Here is a 22267-nt window from a genome sequence, read left to right as displayed (position 1 = left end):
ATATAATATTATTAATATTTCTTGAAATTTTTAATGATAATTTTGATATTCCAAAAATATTTTTTAATTTTAGAAACTCCTAGATATAAAAAAACATAGATTCCATTATATTATTTCTTTTTGATATAATTTAAAATACAATTTTATTTAATATATTTTAATTTAGTTGATATAATTTTAAATAAAACGTTTTATGAATTACGCATTAATAAAAATTTCAATAATATTTTTTAAATATAATAATTTAAATAATAATTTAATATTTTTTATCTTTTCATATTTAGCCTTAAAAAAAATTTCGCTTGCGGCATGCCAAAATGTCCTCTTGACAAATTTCTGTGAAGTCGCCAATATGTCTCTGTATCAGTATTTTATAATTACATCATGTTTTTAATGCGAAAGATAATCCACAAAATAAAAATCGAGTTTAAAAATTGTAATAATTTTATTTTATTTAATAATAATAAATAATAATGATATAATAAATTTATTATTTTTATTTCACTTGTACAAATATTTAAAATTACTTTGTATAAAATAATAAATGAATGTTTTATGAAGGCTAAAAAGATATCAATTTCGAGAAATATCAAGTAAATATCGATAAATTAAAATTCATAAGGACTGCCTCACTACAATTACGTATCTTAATGACTTCGTCGTGAAGAAATCTGATCAGTTTAAAAGGCATAAAAGTGAACAAATAGATTAAAGCTGCAATTTTTGTAGTCAGCATTATAAAGTCGGCACAATGTTTCGTTGTTAGAATAACAAGAAGATATTAATCTACCCTTTCAGGTAACGGAATTACTATCCCGTACGTACTTCAACATTCGCTGCTTACTCTCGCCAATGTAGAAAGGAGAGGCGGATGACGATGACTCGTCGAAATAACGCGTATTGCACGCTGTATTGTCGCGCTATAGCTTCAGCTTCGCGAGTTCAGTTGTATGCTCCATTAAACGGTACTCACGATGAAAATGATCAGCGATATCGTAGCTTTTCTGCCACGCGTGTCGGCAAATTACGAACAAGTGGCGGCTCTCCGATCTGGGAAGATTTTATCTCTAGGCTCGCAGTGAATTCTTCATTGGTCTTCATTTGTAGCTTTCGTCCCGTAAAGCAGGCGCAATTTATTTCGTACTGCATCGCTGCCGCGTCGCCGCACCAGGTCGGCATGTAACATGGTTTTAAATGAGAGACGAGGGAATAGTTGTGAAGCGAACGCACGTGAATGCGCGTAAAGGATGACGGCAGGAATCCTCGTGCTATAAAAGTTCTCTTATGTCATCGATAAAGACGAGCGAGCTGACGAGGCTCTAATGGATCCCGCCGATCGCGTAATTACTCTCGCGTTATTCTCTCACGATGAACATGGTCGGCTGTTTAAAGTTGCTTCTTAAAGTAGATACGCCTATAAAATCGACATGCGCGAAGTACTTCAAAAGAAAGTCGCGAACCTCCCTTCATCCGGAATGATGTTTCCTGTACAGTAACTTGATTGGATCGAATTTTTTTGATTAATTGCTTTCATCTTTAACACTGATTGTGTTCCGTTAAATTTTGTATATCTCTTACTTTATATATAATTATAAGAAATTTTAAATTTTATTCAGGTAAGTTTTAAAATATTCATGTTTTATTATTATATTTTATCATACATATTTTCGTAAGTATTCATTCTCACGATACTTTCATTCTCCCATGACTTACTATTAGAATTCAATAAATGTAAAAACAAAAATTTTAATTGAGAAATTTCGCTTCACAGCAGACGAAGGCAAGTAATAACAGTTTCTATTTATTAAACATAAAAATTTATTAAATAATTTCTACTCTTCTTCTTATTTAACAATATGGAAAAGAAATTCCTCTCGATATATAAACTCATATGTACAAATAGATACAACAAGAGAAAGCGGATATAATGAGACTAAGCGCGAGTCTTCTAGGAAATGGAGAATAAAGCGGATATATGCTTAGAATCTTAATCACGACCGCCAGGGAAGAAAAACTAGCGATTTTATTCAGACTGCGAGTCGCTCCGTGTCACAAATACGGTTATATCACGAGCCCTTACCATTATTGTTCTACATCTTTTCTACACGAGCATCGCAACGCAGAAGAAATTACCGCAAGCGAGTTTCTCCGATTTCTTTGCTATAGATTGTCCCCCTCTCCTCCTCCACCGTTATAATCCTCCGTCCTGTCATGATCGTTTAGATCGACGTGCGACATATATACAATAAAGAAGATTAAAAAACTCACAAATGGTATTGGATTCCCCGATCGACACTCAACATTTCTCGTATCACTTCGGATATGCTTATATCGATTACACATTCCATGCATTCTGCCACTCGCTGTATAATGTAATCCTAATTATGATCCTAGTCCTAATTATATGATCAGCTGATTAAGGAATCCGGGGACGCGCGTAAAAAATATTAACATATAACTACAGCGTCTCACTGTAATTACAACTGCCGAGAGAAACACCATTATTTGATAGTTATCGTCATAGGAACTTTAACTTCTCCTATTCCATGAGATTAGCAGATTGAAAATTTCGCTTGATTGAAAATTGATGCCCGGAACGTTGCACCGTGTGACTCGCGAATCCGCTGGATTACAATTTAGAGAAGCGGGACATCGGCGCAATCACGGTATTTGCTTTTTAAGCGCCGACTGTGTCTGAACGTCAAGTTTAATCATTGAGAAGAAGGTGGCCGTCGCGCGTTCGTTTTAGGTCCGTCGTTTTCACGAGATCGAGGCTACTCGATCGATTCATCATCCTAACGTACGGAGAATGTTGCGTGTGCGGATTAGCAAATATGCCTAATGAGCTCGATATGATCGATAGCGTCGCTATTTTGCGTTCGCGGTGGGAAATCGTTCGGCAGATGCGAGAGAGCATTAAGGTCATGACTGTCCGAATCCGAATCGTGATTAGGAGGTCGAAAATTATACGTTTTATGTCGCGTTCAAGGCGGCCAACTCCATCCAGGAACTTTCACAGGAACGAAAAAAGGTACGCGGCGTTAATTAACGTGCTTGGAACCGCTTTCTGGGTTTATATTGACGAGTTCGTGATAGTTATACATTGATGTAACCGTGTTGTGTCGGCTAATGAGATGAAATGTGATCGCCTTTCTCTCGTTAAACGCTCCGGTAAAATAAAATCACGTATCGCCGTCGCGGTAACGTCGATACTGATAAATGATGGCGTTGATCGGATTGAACCACAACGAAACGGACAACGGCAATAATATGCTCGCCTGCATTCTTGTGAAGCGATATATTTCTTATTACGTAATTCCTTCGCATTGCGGAGTATTGGGATACAGTTATAAATGTATATTATTTACACGCGAGGAACGTATACGCGAGAAACGAACGTTTGGAATTGTGGGGATATTTATGTATGGTTGCCTCGAAGAGAGCAGAACATGATATAAAAATGTAAACTTATAATTAGAAGTGCACTAACGTGAAACATAGAAATCGAACTATCTTTCTGTTGTCGCATTTCTAAAGAACGCACAATACAGTGGGATAAAAATTAATGCAATTTTTTTCTATTTGAATTGTGAAGATATTTATACTCGTTTGCCCTGAAAAAAGCAGAATGTGATATAAAAATGTAAAATTTAAAATATGTACAATTTAAAATAATGTTGATGTGAAAACATGGAAAATGAATATTTTTTCTGGATTTTGTTGTCATATTTCTAAAGGATGCACGATAATAATAATGGGATAAAAATAAATGCAATTTTTTTTTCCTATGTTGTAAAAATGTAAAATTATAATTAGAAACATACCAATGCAAATACTTTTTTTTAGATTTTGTTGTTGCATTTTTCTGAAGGACGACAATATACAATGAAATACCATAAAAATAAACGCAACTTTTTTTTCTATATTGAATTGTGAAGATATTTATATGCGCTTTAAAGAGAACAGAATATATTATAAAAATTAATAATGAGTGTGCGCTTAAGAAAATAATGGAATATTTTTTCCGAATTCTACTATCACAATTGTAGAACGCGCGATCATACAATGATATAAAAACGGAATATTTTTTTCTGTGCTGCACAGAGAGATTTGCCAAAACCATTCATAATTATCCGTTCAAGTCATTCGCAGCAAAAAATGAATGACTCACGTGGTGATTATGAGAATGTCATTTGTCTATAGTTACATAACGTATGTAAGAAACGTAAAGTAGTTTTATTCTATCACTATGAAGCATTTTGAATCATTTAGTCACAACATAATATAAAGCAATATTTTACGGTTCTTTCTTCATCAACTGGTTTTTATGAGTCATCGGCTTTAATCTATCTTTTTAATGTCTATCTTTCTGTTACATAAACTTGTGTTAGTGAGTTAAAGAAAATAACCAACGACTTAAAGATTTAAGAGAGAATGTTAAAATTTAAAAATTCATTAAATTTGTATATCATATGACATGTTGCTACTTTGGAGATGGCATACAAAATTCACTCGCGTCTATTTCTCGTACTTAGAGCAACGTTAATTCACCCGTACAATTCTAATCCGACCCCGTTTTCGCATTGCGCCGGCCGATTAAACGGCATGCTCTTTCCAGCAGCGAAGGCGCAACAATGGTGCCGATTTCTCAAATCCAAACCCCTTTAGTCGAAAAGCTGTCACAAACGCTACTCTACCGAGCATAAATGCTAAAGGACGCTAAAGGGTCCCCAAGTTGCACACAATGAAACGGGGAGGATACAACGGAGCATCACGTTCTCAAGGATAAAGCTATTGCAATCGGTCGATCCACTCGGTTGATTATTGGCATTGTAGTCGCTTCCAGAAGCTCTCGTTTCGTCCATGTCGCGCTGAGGATGAGACGGGAAAAAATGGAGAGATCCATGAGTATATTTTTTTAGAATCTGTAACTTCTTTTCATAAAATAGAAATATGATGTTACTTTTAATATTATAAAAGTATATCGTGTTATTTACCATTTGTTATCCGTTTTTTATTATACCATTGTCACTATTAAATATGAATTTTTTTTTCTAACTCTTTACAATGTTTATTCGTCATGGTATTTATATATCTAACTTTTTAATTTTTGTTAATTTATTCTTTATTACAATTCTATATTCTTTATTACAATTTTTTAATTGGCTGAAGAAGACTAAGTAAGTCAAAATAAGTCTTATACAATGATTATTGTTGAAAAATAATTTTAATCCTTTCTTCCATTGACTTTAAGATTCAATAAATTAGTTTTTATTTTGATTTAATTATTAGTTTGTTTTTACTCTACTTTGTTTAACTTCTCTATATTACTTGTTATATTGCTTAGCAATTTCAAGCTTGAAAATTGATGTTATAATATTACTTTCATATTAATTTCAGTAATTATTATAAAAGTCATAATTAAATTTCTAGATTGTTTCTGAAAACACAAATATGTATTTTAAAAATACAAAAGAATTTTTAATATTGAGACATTATTGTATTTGCGTATAAATACTTTAATATTTTATATGTTTTAATGTATGTTTACAAAATATCAATTTATTGTTATTATTATTTTATATATTCGATATACTTTTATAAAAATATCTCTATGTTGTGACAAATAAAATGTTTGGATAACGGGCCGAATTTATCGACAACTTTGAACAAGGATTTTACGCGCGTATAAAATCATCTGCAATTTGCTAATAATGCAAGACGCGGGTTTGTGCACCCTTTAGGGATACCTTTGCCATCATCTTAGGCATCGCACTGCTTAGCATATTTGTTTCAAAGCAAACGTTTCTGGCATCCTCCCCGAGGGAATGCCAAAGGTCAGCCGAAAATTTAATAAGTAAATTACACAGGGTGCAGCGAACGAACTATCACACAAGGGGAAGTTTATTTCGCAGAAATATTGCGAAATTTTACGAAATTATCGAATTTGCGCGAAAAAAAACTTAAAAAGTGCAGAGCGGCAAAATTTTAGCTGCAAAATAAATAATTTAAGATCATAATATTGATTTATGTGCTAGCTTTAAAATAGCTGTAGTAAATCATTATGGGATGCTATTAGCAAACAAATTTACAAAATTAACATATATTAACACACATTAATATTATTATCTTACATAATTACTTAACACGTAATATCGCAAAACATTAACTGAATAAGAATTTACTTATTTAATTTAAAAAAAAGAGAGGTACATAGGATTATTTCGCGATAAAAACAAATAAGAAAGACAAAGAGAAAAAGAAAAAAAATGGAAAAAAAATGATACGAGTGCGAATTTGTATCGCGTCAATTACATCTAATCGGCATTTACATCTAATTACAATTGCTTATTAACCGCGTAATCTAATCTATAGATCTAATCAATGATCCTAATGAAGCTGGCTATTACACGACTTTAGTCACACCGGAGCTCGATACGTCCGTGTCGAATGTAGCAATTCGCATAAGTTTCGCTCGCTCGGATCTAGTTATCGGTATTAACGATGCAGAGACAAGAGAGAACGGTGTCGAGGAGACGCGCGAACGCGACCAGGACGCGCTTAACACTCGAGAACGTCCAAGTTTCCCTAACTATGATGAACTATGCAAAGGCATCGTATGGCTGTGTGTTCCGCAAGCTTTGGGGTGCCAAGACTTCGCGTTCTGCCCGAATAACCCGAGTGTCTTCTTGCCTCCAAGCACATCCGAAAGTCACGTCTTACGACGATGGGCACGAAACGATCTCGTGGATCCTCGTATTCGCCGTCGTTAAAGATCCAGCGCTGGTTTGTCACCACGATAAACCGTGCCATGCTATTTATTGTCGTCTGTCTATCGCGAGCGCATTTTTCATATTGCAATTTCGTTATTTTTACAGTCACTTACAATTAATCGAGACACGCTTATTAAAAATATCCTTTATAATGCTTGCGTACAATTACGTAAATATTCTCTGACGCCATTAAGCTTTGTATGATTGATGGAAAATTCTGGAAATTTTTCGCAATCTTAATGATGATATTTAACTTAATTATCATGCTCTCTGTAGATATACTTAACTATTCGCTGGTAATATAAATTTTAATTCTTCCATCAATAATAGGAGTCTTTAAAAAACAGAGCACACTTTTTATAGTTGGATTATTTAAAAATCTAAAAAAATTTTGGTAGACTTGTCGAAGCTTTATTAATTTTATGAATTTTATGAATTTTATCATCATAGAACGATCGGATTGTACTTATTTTGATTTCGTATATAATGAATTTAAATTTATCTATCAAAATTTTTACTTAATCAAAATATCAGTAATGCAGAGAATTAAATAATATTTAAATAATTAAAAATTATTATCATTTTAAATTTCTTTTTCTCAAAATTCATTAATTTTTTTATTGCGAAGAAGTTCACTGACATATTAATATTTATGACAACATTAATATTTAAAAGTTTGCTATAAAAAATATTTTCTTGCACTATAAAATATATTTTTTCATTATCGAATTTTTACTTTAAATTCTACAATGTTATGATATAACTTAAGTGTTAGTTACAACATAACTATTGATACATTAATTATAAGTAGGTATGTATAATCAATTAATTATGTTCCGCTGATAAGTACTGCTGATAAGTGCTAACAAGTTTATAAACAAGCCTAGGTATCAATTCATGTAATCGTCAACATTTTATAATTGCTTGTGACGCAAAAGATCTTTTATGCTTTCTTCTTAGTTAATCCTTATAGTTGTCGATATTATCTCTTTTCAATGTGTAATGATAGCAAATTTTTTTCACTTTTTTGTAAACCGGCTGGTGACCCTCGTTCAGGATGATTAATTATTATTGGCTTCATGCATTATTAAAGAATTATTGTAAATAAAAATGGCCATTAAGAACTCGCGCGGCTTATTTACATCTCTGTTTGAAATATGCATATTTTTTGTTGGCTGTTAAGTAAGCTTTTTTCAATATCCTCTTGCAAGTTAATTTCTTAGAATTAAAACTTGTGCAAGTGACATAATATATCTGCGTTAGTTTCCGTATGGAAGGAAAACAATAAATAACCACTATGTAAACGGTGGAAAAGTGCGTTATTCCGCAACCTAACTCAATATCGCAGGAAATCGGGAGTATAGCGTTCTGAGATTTCATTAAAATCGAAGATACCCACCCTCTCTACAGGAATGCCCGTCGGCTAGAAAGAAATCGAAGGGGTGCGATGTTTGGGATAATCGATAACGTGCATTTGATCGCGGGAGGGTAGTCAACGTCAAAGCCGCCCTCATATGGCAAGCGTTATACGATTGAAACACTTTTATACCCTAAAGTAGGTATATCAAGTTTGATTCCTTTCAATACTATTTTAAATTCTTGATTGTTAACATTAATCTATTTATAATTATCTAAATAGCCAAGCATTTTTTAATAAAAATTCCATCAAGATAAAATTAATTTAATGTTATATAATTTAGATAATATCTCGTGCCTCCTGTTTACATATCTAAAAATTAAATTCAGAGAAACACTAATTATCTCTAGTCACTTGAACCCCGTAAACTGTCTTCGTCAGATTTTAAATAAAATCGACGATGAAAGAAAACACTTTGCTTGCAATCCGTAACGTCCGTGCGTATATTTTTTATTAGCGCGTTATTGGGCAACTCGTTCGACATACAAATTACAGTAGCAATATACATAGCGTCGCATGTCCAGCTCTCAATCATACGGACGGAAAATAATATCACGGTCCTTGATAAAACGCCGAGTCGGCAACTCGAGCCTGCATATGGCGTGGACAGATGCTCTCCGCAACAAACTGCTCTTCTGCACCGCTCTCAACTCCGAGACGCGCGAAACGAACACGGGCCTGAGCAAGAGTGACGTTCGTCACACACCTCCGTGTCGAATTTCGTCGAACGTATTTTCCTTTTTTTTCTCTCCATCGCGCCAACGTCATATGACACCTTTGGAAATCGGGCACGAATGGTAATCCGCGATAGAAATGACGGTGGTAGCGTGTGCCGACGCGGTAATTAGGGTGGTGCCTTCGTGAATACCAAGAGCGTGCAAGGTGGACCACAAATACTATTGCTATAATGATCGTTGGGATCTCAAAGCCGATCGCACTCGACATCTGGGTATAGTGTTGCTGTAATACTTATATACGAGATCGTGCATAAAACTGACCTTTGCAACGGGTTTTTAAACAATACTCCTGTCTTAGATTGTTTATACTTAAATTCAGACATAGCATTTATTCTATAGCATAATATAGGTATAAATAATCTATCATAAACATATAGTATCGTCTAATCATAAACGTATAGTAGTTCTTTAAAAAAATAAAAGGTTAGCCGAGCCCCTGGCAACCAGTTATATGAAAAAATCACTTTTCATATTCTATAAATTCTTATACTCTAAAGTGTTATTAACACGGAAAGAACAATTTTATTAAAATATTTAAAAATATAGTTAGATACAGATCTAAAAATAATTTTGTTGGACCATTAAAATGATTATACAGGATGCTCAAATTGGTTATAAAATGTTAAATTAAAACTTTTTGCTTTATTACTCATCCATGCTTGAATACCCTGCATAATTATATTGATGATTTAATACGTGTAAATTATATTTAGATATATATATCGCATTCATTTTTTAGATACTTCAGCAAAATCATTCTAAAGTGTGATTCGTTTTGACGTTATTTTTTTAGGTGTTAACATTAAATATTTAAATAGTGCGATTTTTTATAAAAATTCCGTCAAGATAAAATTATCCAGTTCTGTCATATGAACTGAATTGTTAAAAAACCCATGATTTTTTTAAGCAAAATTTAAAAAAACAATTCATTGGCAATCGGCATTTTCACTTTATTTTTCACTTTATTTTTTATATTTATTTATATTCTTTATTTATTATTATTATTATTCTATATTTTTCTATATATTCTACGCACGATTACAATCCAAAAATGAATTATTTAAGAAATAAACTTTATAAATGGAAAAATAATATAATGTAATAAACGAAAGTTCTTCGTGATGCATGCGACAATTAATTCAAGTATATCTCCGAGGACTAAGACGCGTCCTGTACAAAATATCATTCTGTACAATTTTATTGGAGGGCGAGAGAGACTCGAAGGACATCAGTTTACGAAGGTCGGGATTCGTCTGGCATGATTTCCAGCCACGTAAGGTGTATTACACGGGGCGGGCAACTCCGCACCGTGGCAAATGCAAATGTCGCGCGAGTATCGCGGCCACAAAGTCCTGTCCCTCTTCATGCTCGCGGCAGATCGACGATCGCAATCACCGATGTCACGGGGACGACGACTTATTGACCGCGACTCTCCTGATAGATCGATACCACGCCTGTCATTACATCCACCCCGTGAACACACGTCGCGAAGATATGCCGCGGCGTCCTACAAATAACAACGTTGGATACTTTGCTAATAAGGTATCCAGCTGGCCGGATACCGATGATACACCGGATCTTCACCAGTTTTCATTCCCTTCTATATGAACGTGGTACTGGCTGTACATACATGGCACCACAATTTCCATGCTTCCGCGCGCGCGATATTCAGGATACCTCCCCAGATCTATGAGGAAGGATATGATCGCGTAATCTAAGATTACACGCCGCTTACATCGCATTTGTTAAAGACACGATTTTCCTTCGCGGTAACGATCGACCATGGTTAATTGTAAGTCTTGATGAAGCCGAATATTAAAATTTAATTGCGTACGAAAAGCTTATATAAAGGAAGTATGTTATAATTCATATATATATATATGATTAAAAAGCAAACTTTTTATTTTTTTAAATTGTTTCGGCATATGTTTGAATAAAAAAAGAAAAAAGATCAGAATATATAGTATATATACATTACATAATTAGATATGCATATAATATAATTCAAATAATAATTCATATAATTGTTATTTAATGAAACAATGAAATAACAATGTGTGTTATATACTTTGTGTGTTGAATACTTTAAATGTTGCATCTTTACATACGACAAATGAAGTTCTACCGTATGAAACCTCGCTTGCAATTTTTCTCTTCCTGTATAAATATCCACATTGCAGATTTAATAATATATAAATAAACTTGTCGAGAATCACGGCCGAACATCGTTAAATTTACAGCATCGTTAGTACGATGATCGTTATTTTAATTAATGACATGGATTTAAATATTACATGAATCGAGTTTTTGTTACGTTATTCAGTATAAGAAATCTGGCCTTCTTACCGCGTGCATTCTCAAGTATTCTTTAGTTCCTTTCGGATGCTTACTATTCACAATACATATTTCTGTATGTTTCCACATATTTTTTATATATACAATACTTATAATTTATGGTGTTTGTAAAATATAACATCAAATTTGGATAATTGGAAACTGAAACAAAATTTACATCATATACATATTTCTTTGAATAATACTAAGTGTTATGTAAATACACTTCACTTACATTCACTTACAGTAAATAAATATTTATTCAATAAAGAAAAGGTCAAATCAAATTAATGATTTTTGTATCAAATAAGTATACATATGTTTAATAAATGTTTACATAGAATTAATCAAATAAATATTAATACTAAATATAGTGATATTATATCAATTTAGTTTTTTTTCAATGCATCCCAAACACGCGCTGGGATCTTTCTTGTATGTTGTCTGTGTTCGGCTCTTCATCATCAGTGTTGCAAAATTTAAGATACGCAATTAGCGATTCTTTGATCCTTTGGAAAAAAACACGAAGCCTTCTTTTTTTGACAATATGTTAACTGAATGCAAGTTTTTTTCTGATACGACTGAGACTCCATTCGAGTTGGTAACAAAAAGTAAATGTTTAATTTTTTAAGGATGCTCGCTTGTGTGTAGCTATAATACATGTTGGTAATGAACGAAACTGTCGCGATCCTTGCACCAACGCAAGAAAAAGTATAAAAAGACTGCAGACATGTAAACGCAAAAAGTCAAGTTTCGAATGTTTAATGTAGCGTGTGATTGTTTAATTGGCGTCTGTTGGAAGAGCGCGTAAGATTGATTGTATATGGATTATGTAAGCCGCTGAACAAATAATTATGAAGGGTCAAAGGATTAAAGAATGTAAAACTCATATGCGAATCATGTGTTATCCGGCTATATAATATTCTTTTTTGTAATTGACTATATTTTAGAGTTAATTATACGAGTATCAGTAGCCTTGTGCATCAGTGCATTGTGCTTTGTTAGATTATTCATACTAAGTCGTTAGACATTATCGAGTGTTTGATTCATCCACAAAACACATAATGTTCATTTCACATAAAATTTCTTCAATCTTACACATATGATATCTTCCTTTTTATAGAACATCATTCCCTATCGTAGAGCGATTTTTTTTTTATCAGATTCGCGCGACTTTCTTTACAATTAAATTTTACATTATGTATTTTTTTGATTTTATATCATAAGGGCATTTTTTCCAAAAATTTATATAATAATTAATTCTTGAAAAGTTTTCAAGAACATTTTAAATTTTTCTAAACCGCATTATAACACGCCAAATGCATTATTAGAATAATACATGGCAGTTTATTATGAACCAGAGATCTAATAATCAATTTAAACAATATTATACACATAAATCCCGTTGTAATTTATAATGTTCCAAATGCATTATTAAAACACTAGCCAGAATATTAGCTGTTTTTATTTATGAGATAAGCATCTAATATAATTGATTTAAGTTTCTACGGAACCTTTTATGATATCCTTGATGCATTCTCTACGTGAAAGCATATTTTAGTACTTACCACGTGAATCCCTTCGGCGTCTCTCCTGAGATCACCGCTCCTTTGGCCCGCGGTGACGGCAGCGCTCAGGTGATTGTAATGGTGTTGGTGTAGTGTGTTGAGCGTTTGCGTATAAGGATCACCGACGAGGTAATCCAGGTGTTGCGGTTGGCCGAGACCGGGATGCTGGGGGCTAGCGGGCGCGTGATGATGCGAAGGAAACGGGGGTGGAAAGTAAGGGGGTTGGAAGTCGGAGGCGGTTGGCAACGATGCGCCCCCGTGGTGGGGCATACCGCCCCCGTTTCCGTTTCCCCGGTGTCCGTGGTGATGGGCACCGGAATAGGGTGACGAATTCCCGCCGCCCAGCGAGGAGATGCCCCCATGACCAGTCAGACGGTCCTATGAAGAAAAAACATCACAATTACATTCTGCAGTAAAGATTCATAATTATATTAAGTGTTAAAGAGATGTTTGAAAAGTTAAGAACGTAATACTATAAAGGAATAAGCAAATAACTTTTGTTAATAAACCAAATTGCGTGGACATACAAAACTTCTAGGTGTACGGAAAGAATTGGCTTTGTTGAAGTATCTGAAAGGTTAATTAGATATAAATTTGAAAATAAATTTCGTTCGACTCAAAATAATTATATAGGATGATCAAATTAGTTGCAAATCAAAACTTTTTTGCATTGCTCATTATGCTTGAGTCTTCAACATAATTATTTTGATAGTGTAACAAAATTATATTCAAATCTATATTTATTTAAATCTTAAGATACTTCAGTAAAACCATATGTTCTTTTCATAAGCATTATATTTCGCTAAATCTTCATAAGCATTATATTTCGCTAAATCTTTTTCGACTTTATGACTTTCTACATGATCAATAGAGAGATAAACATTTTATCACGTATGTTTCGATTTTATAATATAAATAAATAAATATTGTTTTTTTTTTAAATTGAGATACACTTTTTACAAAACCGCCGATATTCGGCGAAGTTAAATTTCTTATTTATTATAAAAGATATCGCAAAGAGTTCTTTGTTTATAATTATACTAAAATAGGTTGTAATATCGTGTTAAGTTTTGCTACTAGGAGAGCCCAAAAGGTTAATCAATTAGCTTCGCGGTAAAACAGAAGAAAATGAATCTCCTTCCATTTACAAGATCTGCGCACAGTCGCTCGACGAAGGATTCACTTCTCATGGCGGTAATTACAGACTATGTACAACGTACATCCGATCCATTCGAGATAAGAGATACGTCACACACATCACGTGTTGCATCTGATGCGAAAGGGTTAAGCATCGCGCATTAGTCAGAGCGAACCAAAATTACATGGTAAGAACACAGTAACGCACGGAAATTCCTTCTATTAGATTAAATCTACATGTGATTAGAAAATGTACTTATTTGGAACATCTGTTTCATTAAATTTTGGGTAGCTTCCAGATTAACTTCCTGACTTTTGTTAATTCATATAGATGTGATAATCGAAAAAAAAATCGTGTATAAATGTATACTTTTTTTACTTTGGATTTTCTTGTCTAATGATAGTAATTAAGATAAAAAAAAGATATCAAATAATCTAAAAAGATCAAATATATATAAAATATATATATATATACAAAATATATATTTATTGAACGTAGCAGTTAATTACTAATATATCGTTAATAAACAATATTAATGTAATATATAATTATAATTATTATATTATTATTATTAATTGTAATATGAAATGATGATAATAAGTATAACAAAAAATACAATTAAATTTTTCAATTCCTGTATAAATATAATTAATCCACGTTTATTTCTTCTATTATAATAATAAATCAGTCTTAACGCGATTTCCACTAATTTTAAAGACCAATGTAATGAGAATAAACCACAATAACCATTTTAAAATTTTTTGTGCAAAACAAGACCAATGATTATTACAGCAAAAAGAGATGAACATAGATTTCCTATTTCATAGATAGTTTCATAATAAGAAGATGGAAACTATGCAAATCTCATAGTAATCGACGCGAATATAAATAGATTATAAAATGCAAGTACTGATAGGATTGAGGAATGCAATTTTTAAAACCTAAACTGATACATGTAGATTATGTCACTGCAGTACTGCAATCGATAATATAATTGGATAAAATATTCTAAAGATAAAATCAGAGCTGGAAAAACTTATAATTTTTTAAAACTATGTATAACGCACTTGTGTTTTTTTTTAATAGATTTTAATTATTATATTTAAACATCTGTTAAAAATCTAATAACTTTATAGCTGTTATTTATCATTCGATGTTTGACAGTAATTTCTTTTATTTATTAAATAATACATTTTTCCTGTTTTTCACTTACTAGTCATATTTAGATTTTTTAAATTTAATTATATTTTAATTATTATATACATAGTTCAATATATTTCATATTTTATAGTTTATAGATATATGATCCACTTTGTACTTCTTCGTTTCTCTCTTTGTTGTATATTTTTTTTAATTTAATTTTTTATATCAAAATCCTATTTATGTTTAGAAAGTGCACATAACATTAATAATACTAAACGGAAATGAAAATAGAAAAAAGGAAGTTCGACAAGAATTTCTCATAATTCTATTTAAATTTTGCACATAAAATCGAGATTGTGCGTAGATCTCGATTTACCTGATCCATCGACACCTTCTCGCGCATGATCCAGGGATACTGTTTAATCTGACCTGCGTAATCTCGCGATACGAGTTCTCGATTGCACGATGTTATTCACGTTATAGATAGTATCATTCGGGATATATATCTGGATATCAGGGAAGCTTTTTGCAGCGGCATGTATCATCTCGCGTGAGCCATTAGGTCTTCGCTCGTTGCGATATGATCTTGAACGACTCTATAGACCGCGAAAAGATCGGTCTGCTAGTTTCATTTTATGTATTACCTAAAGGGCGCGTGCGGTGCCCAGCGCATTGGATTTCTTTGGATTTATTAGAAACATACAAGCATAAGTCCTCGTACTTCCTCGTACTTCCATAAAGAATCGAATTTCTCAGAATTGGTCGAGGATGATGGAACCCGGAGATAGATGTTGCGCCTATCTGATTGAGCTTTGAATACTGCCGCGAAACCAAATACCTGACATAGAGTTTGAACATCTCGCAGCGAACATCACTAAAGCTCGAAAACAGATTTTTCATATATACGTAAAAATCTCGACGTAAATATACCCGTGACTACACGCTTGTTGACGAAAGTTAAAGAATAAAAAGCAACAATTATTCTATGTTTTATTTGTATATTTGTATATTTGTGTGCTAATTAATTATAAAAGATATATTAAAATCATTTGAAGCATATGTCATACAAAAATAAAAGGACAGATATTATAATAAATATTATATATACATATACATATATATATATATAAACATACGAATAGCAAACAAACAAAATGTATAAACTTACGAAACGTCCTTTTTATCATAATTAATCTTCTATATTTTTATTATTTACAATATCAATTTATATTTATATTTTTAAATTATATTTATTGATACAAAAATGTTTTGTTGTACAAACTTTATACGTGCTACATTGTGTGCGTGCATGCAGTGTATGTAAATGTATAGTTGTTATGTAACTAAACCGATCATTTATCGACATTAGTTCCGCGAAAGATGTTTTTATTAATTTTCAAAAATACTATGCTGTAAAAATCCCAAGTTTCATATTTCAAGGCAAACACGAGCTTCTAATCGATAAGAAGTAAAATTTATTGTTGTTATACTTGATCATCTTCTAAATTAGACTTTTGAAATCGTAGCTTGAAACTTCAGCGCAACGTTGCGATGGATATATGATTATATAAGTCAGTTTATTACACATCAAAAGATATAAATCGCAATTGCGTGTCTTTGCATCAAAGTGACCAACTTCTTAAGAAAGGAGGGACATTTAAAAAAAAATCAATGTTAATTGTCATAATTAAATTTAGTAGATAAACAGTTTTTATAATTATTAATAAAACACATATGAACAATGTTATATTATTATGCTTGTAAATAACTAATAATAGGTACTTAATGTATAACATAAGATCACAATAAAAATTACATCAAGGCTATATTTCGTTTCACGCATGATGCGTATAATATATCATTTTATCTTTCTTTAATATTCGATAAACAACTAGAATAAAATGATATATCATGAGCACTTCAAGTTACGAGAACATATTTTATTTTTTTAAATTGTACCTAGAGGGACAATTCATAATTATGTCCTTAATTTAGATCAAATTTAGGACGCGCTGTAAAGTGGGAACAAAGAGTTAAAATTTAGGTCTGTCTCTCCTAATTTGGAACGTGGCCATCTTATTTTATATATATTGTTACTAATGGTCAGAAAATATATTTCATAAAAAAACGCTACCATTGTGTGTCGCAAGAAGAAATGGCATGTTTGCTTCGCAATTTTAAATAATTTTCCATATTATGACAAATGTATTGCTTTAAACGAAGGTTGACAATACTAAGACTTAAAATTTTCAAAAAGTAAATTTTATATATTCTAAAATATGACAGCACAAATTACAATAAATCGCGTAGGCAGTTAGTATACGTAGTTACACGTAGTAACACGTAGTTATTTATATATGTGCCCTGCGCGCATATGGTATAGATACTCATGATGGAAGGCAAACACGAGGATAGGAAGGAAAGTCGAGAGTCGGAAACGTATATTTTAAATGTCGAATATGTATTTGTCTTGTACTCGCTCTTAATCAGGTATGTCGAATCGTTGCTGAACGACTCGCACTCTCTTACGCCTACAAAGTTGAAATGCCGTATAAACATACACTGTCGCGAGATCATTGCCAAATAAACCGATACCAATCGTTGTTCCGCAAAAAGGAAGTGAGGGAAGAGGAGAAATCGTTGATGTATGAGCATGACGTGGGAATTTTGTATCGGTGATATCGAGCGTGTGTGATATTTTAATATTGAACAATCCGCAAAAGTGGCAGCTCCCTTCACAAAGAACACGGCCGAACTTTCCTGCTGAGATCACTGTTGATAAGATTGGAGAAAGCATCGCTACATACGACATGTATACAATTAATAATCAATAAATCGGCCCCCTTCACATGGCGAAATTGCGCGATGGGAGATTAGGCGCAAATTTCCAAGAAAAATATACAAGGTGTATAGTCACGGGCAACGATCGATGTGTTTAAGTTAATTTTAATGGCTGCTACGTATCGACACAAAGTATCTCAAAAATGTGAAGAAATTTTAGCATTATTAAATATGATGACATCGAAATTGTATAATATTATAAAATTAATTATATTGTCACGTTTACAAGTTACACACATATGATGCATTCATTTTGTATTTTGTCCGCGTTCGTCAAACTTAAAGTCAATAATATCTTAATTCGTTAGTAAAAGATTTGTTTTCGTCAGTGAAAGAAAATTTATTAAAAAAAAGTACTGTTAAATTATATTTTGTGTGTGAGAACTTGAATGTGATTACAGTTAAATCTAAATATTTGGAAAATCACTCGAGTTATTTTGACGAAATTTTAAACATATGTAAAAATAACCAGAGTGATTTTTAAATTTAAAAAAAAACAAAATTTTTTCTTCAACTTTGACATTCAGTATATATCTTTGAAACTAAGCCCATTCGGATATATGGTCATATAAAGTTTTTTTCATTTTGAATTTGTATAAGGAATCAATCCTTAAAATCTTTTGGAATACTCATATAATATATTCATTTCTTAAAAGATAAATATTAAAAAAAAAAGAGATGAAAAAGAAAAATAAATTGACCAATTTTATCATTTGTATATTGCAAGAATTAAAATTTCAAAAAATTATAAATTTGTGGAGAAAATTACAAACAGGTCATTTTGACAATTTTGATAGTCCTAGTGTTAAGAAAAAATTATACTGATATAGCGTACGTAACTGCAACCGACGTAACGGATGATAATAATTATTATATTTCTCTTCTTATATTATTGCATGAGAATTATTGTACGAGAATATAAAAGATAAAAATGTGCGCTGCGGAGGTGTAAACTCCCGCTATTCCTCTATGGAAGATGAGTTAAGATACGAATTGAAAATTGCACGAAGTAATTGTGTCGTGAATTTAAAAGATGTGTAAATTATTTCATGCGCGCGGGACAAGCACTTGCGAGAAGTAACATGAGATAAGTAAAGGGAGAAAGAAATTAATGGCAAAATGCCCTCAAGAAAGAGCACACAATAATTACCGCTAACTTTGCATTAATATCAGTTAAAGTTTGACAGGGTACCCATTAACGTTGAATGTGCGTACGATTAAAAATACGCAACTGCCGTATCTACATAGTCGCTATGTAATGAAAAGGTAATTGCTGTATATATTATATTTACGTACTTTGACCCATATTTGCGCAACAGTATATTGCGATAACACGTAGAGAACCTTTTGCTGATGATAATACACGTAATACGTATAAGTGACAAAATTTTATTCCCTTTGTTTAATTTCGAACGGAGTTTGCTCCAGCAGGACTGTATAAGTCGCGCAGTTCCACGTAACATGCGGCTCTTTTGATCGGGAAATACTTCGGAGGAAGAAAGAGTATTTCTTGAGTGCCAGGAAAAAGCGGGGGAAAAAAAGTCGCACCTCGACTTCGATGACCGTGGCCATGTCGACATGGGGCGCGTAGCAGAACGTCAGCTTGTCGGCTGTCGGCGCCTCCGTGCGCGGCGGGAACATCCCCAGGATCTCCAGTTTGCCGGCTCCGTAAATCAACGGCGATGCACGATCGGCACTCTCCACGGAGAAATTCGCGCGTCTCGGGAACCACCTCAACTCGGATCCTTCTTCGTCATCGTACACACGACACAACGCAAGCGGAAACCCGTCCGATCGTGCTACACCCGCTTCCACGTCGGCCGTCGCATCCGCGCGCGCGATAATACACTGCACACCACGTCGGGACGGGCACATCAAGTCACACTGATGACGAAGAGCACCACCGTCTTCGCTCGCAAGGTTACGAGGCGTATTTATATATTTTCGGAACGAGAGACCGCGAGAATTATTGTCGAGATTAAAGAATTAGAAAGGAGTTTTTCGAAACGTTTTTTTATGCATGAGACCTTCAAAATATTTGACGTAAATCCTAATAAAATTTTAGTAGAAAGTAGAGAAGCGGGGGAAAGAGAAAAGCATCATTTATAAATTAAAAAAAAAAGAACATGAGAAAACAGAATGAAAATATACACTATGAACGAACGATGTCGCATGACTCATTCATCGATCACCATTGCTGTTTATAGTTCACGCAATACGTGATAGTTTCGCGGCCGCGATATTCCTTCGGCCAACGTCATTTTTTATATTTTCCAGACACATAGTATCACACTTAAATTCATTTCAATTGTGATCGTATTAACCGATTTGTCTCCATATTTCTTGTAGATAAAATGATAAATTGATCAATCGGAGTCTCGACCTAGGGTTGCAACCTGGTCTTCGAAATATGCTATTCGAAAAATATTTCGCGTGTTCTATCCCGGGTAATGGCTCGTTCAGAAATTAGAAGAAATGATGAAGAAGGAGGGAACTTGAAAGGGATAACCGAGGATGGTACGGCGTTCGCACCGATCTTTCGACGAGACCGGTACGAAACAGCTGATCGTGGCCTCCGTGTCGCGGTCGACTGAGCGACGAGGATGTCGGCGAAATGTACGAAAGTAAAGCCTAAGAGGCTGTATGGCCGCGGACAAAACGGGAGGTGCTACGGTGCGCTCTTACCGAGAGCTACTACTACTACTACCACCGCGATACACCACCTTAGTATTCTGCCCTACCATCCGGCCGGGTGTCCCGGCAAACGCCGGCGAAGGAGCAACGGAGCAAGACAGAAGGAGGTACGCACAGGGAGGAGAGAAGGTGCGCCGTTGTGGATGGAGCGGGAGAGAGAGATCTCTCGTTTGTGCACGCTTGCTGACGACGACCGAAATTTCGCCCCGGGGTACGCGCCACCACGTGGCACCTAGACCTAGCACCGGCGACCCCCCACCAGCCGATGGACGATGGGACGTCCCACGATCGAGCGAATAGGAGTAATGGAGCGGTACTCTACGACGTTCGCCGACCCTCGCCGAACCGGCGAACGCGGCCTCGTGTCCGTGCAGCTTTGCACTCGTTGTTGTATGTACTTCTTATAGAGATGCCTAAAAGTGATCTGGTCAATAATACTCGGTACTAACAAATACTGATAATGTTATTGATCATGTGTGGTTGATATTGATGGATAGGATACTGACCTGGATTTTAATTTTCGAGCATTAATATCGCTTTATTAGAATTTATGTCACAGTATGTGTGATAATAGATAACGTACAATAAAAGTGAAATGTCAATAATACTAATCGTGCAAGATTGTAAAAATATTATAAATATTGATGTGTATTATCAGTATTACTGTGATTCAATATTACTGATTAGTATTATTGATCGTGTAGGATCACCTTTAGAGATCAACAGAGATGCTGTGTCCTCTTACCCTGAGAACATAGTGAATGATGATGAATATAAATGTTACCATAGCTTACAACAGAATTAATTCAATCTTATAATACATTCTTAACGATTTTAATGACAGACTACTGGCAAATGTGCGGCTGAAGTTGAATTTAAAAAGTATTTAACTGTAAATATATATTTCTGTGATAATAAAGCTTGAAATTTTTGTTAAAGTCCACTTGATATTAATTAAAAAATGATATCTTTTTGTTTATTTTCTACATTTGATTAGATTAGATTTCTGAGACATTTTAACTTTCGTCCAGATATATCTTCAGACATAATGATATATTTGAATCTATAAAAAATGTGATATATATCGAATTATTAAGATACAGAGTAAAATGTATATCTAATTTGCAGTTCTCACTATATATAATATCTGTAAAGAGTAAAGAATAAAGTGGTGAGATTCAGATAACTGGTTTGCACAGGTTGCTGCAGGAAATTAAAAGTGCCAAGATTCTCAATTCTCAAACCTGTCACTCGCTATGTATATCGAGATTAGCATGACTTTCGTTTGCTCAATTTCTGCGTCGCCGCATTATTTCACGTGATGGATCATTAAGACATCATTCCAAGTGGCGGACGTCTACTATAACCAGGTGGCACGTTGCGCAATATTGCAATAAGAAAATAAAGTCCACTTTGGGCAACCTATAATTCGTATCAAAATTCACGACAGACCCGATTTATAATTTTAAATGCCGCGTAATACGGAAAGTATTTAAGCAATCAAAAAATGAAATATACACCAAAATATATATCTAAATATATGGTATAAAATCGTGATATTCTATCCTGAAGATTGATACAAATTATAGTACATATATATATATATATATATATATATATAT

At 33.5% G+C, this 22267-nt stretch overlaps 1 protein-coding gene across 1 annotated transcript in view; it reads right to left on the bottom strand.

The window, feature by feature from the left end:
- The window catches only part of LOC105624992 (transcription factor AP-2-epsilon), a 92172-nt gene that overhangs the window by 46058 nt on the left and 23847 nt on the right, over window positions 1–22267 (bottom strand). Inside the window, exons 2-3 of the mRNA XM_012206334.1 lie at window positions 12831–13207; window positions 5751–5844 (exon numbers count right to left, since the gene is read on the bottom strand). Coding sequence (XP_012061724.1) covers window positions 5751–5844; window positions 12831–13207 — 471 coding nt within the window. The remainder of the gene's footprint in view (window positions 1–5750; window positions 5845–12830; window positions 13208–22267) is intronic.

This window comes from Atta cephalotes (genome assembly GCF_000143395.1).
Source record: "Atta cephalotes unplaced genomic scaffold scaffold00100, whole genome shotgun sequence".
Lineage (NCBI taxonomy): Eukaryota > Metazoa > Arthropoda > Insecta > Hymenoptera > Formicidae > Atta > Atta cephalotes.
The sequence above is the reverse complement of the archived record's forward strand: the minus strand, read 5'-3'. Positions and strand labels throughout refer to the sequence as shown.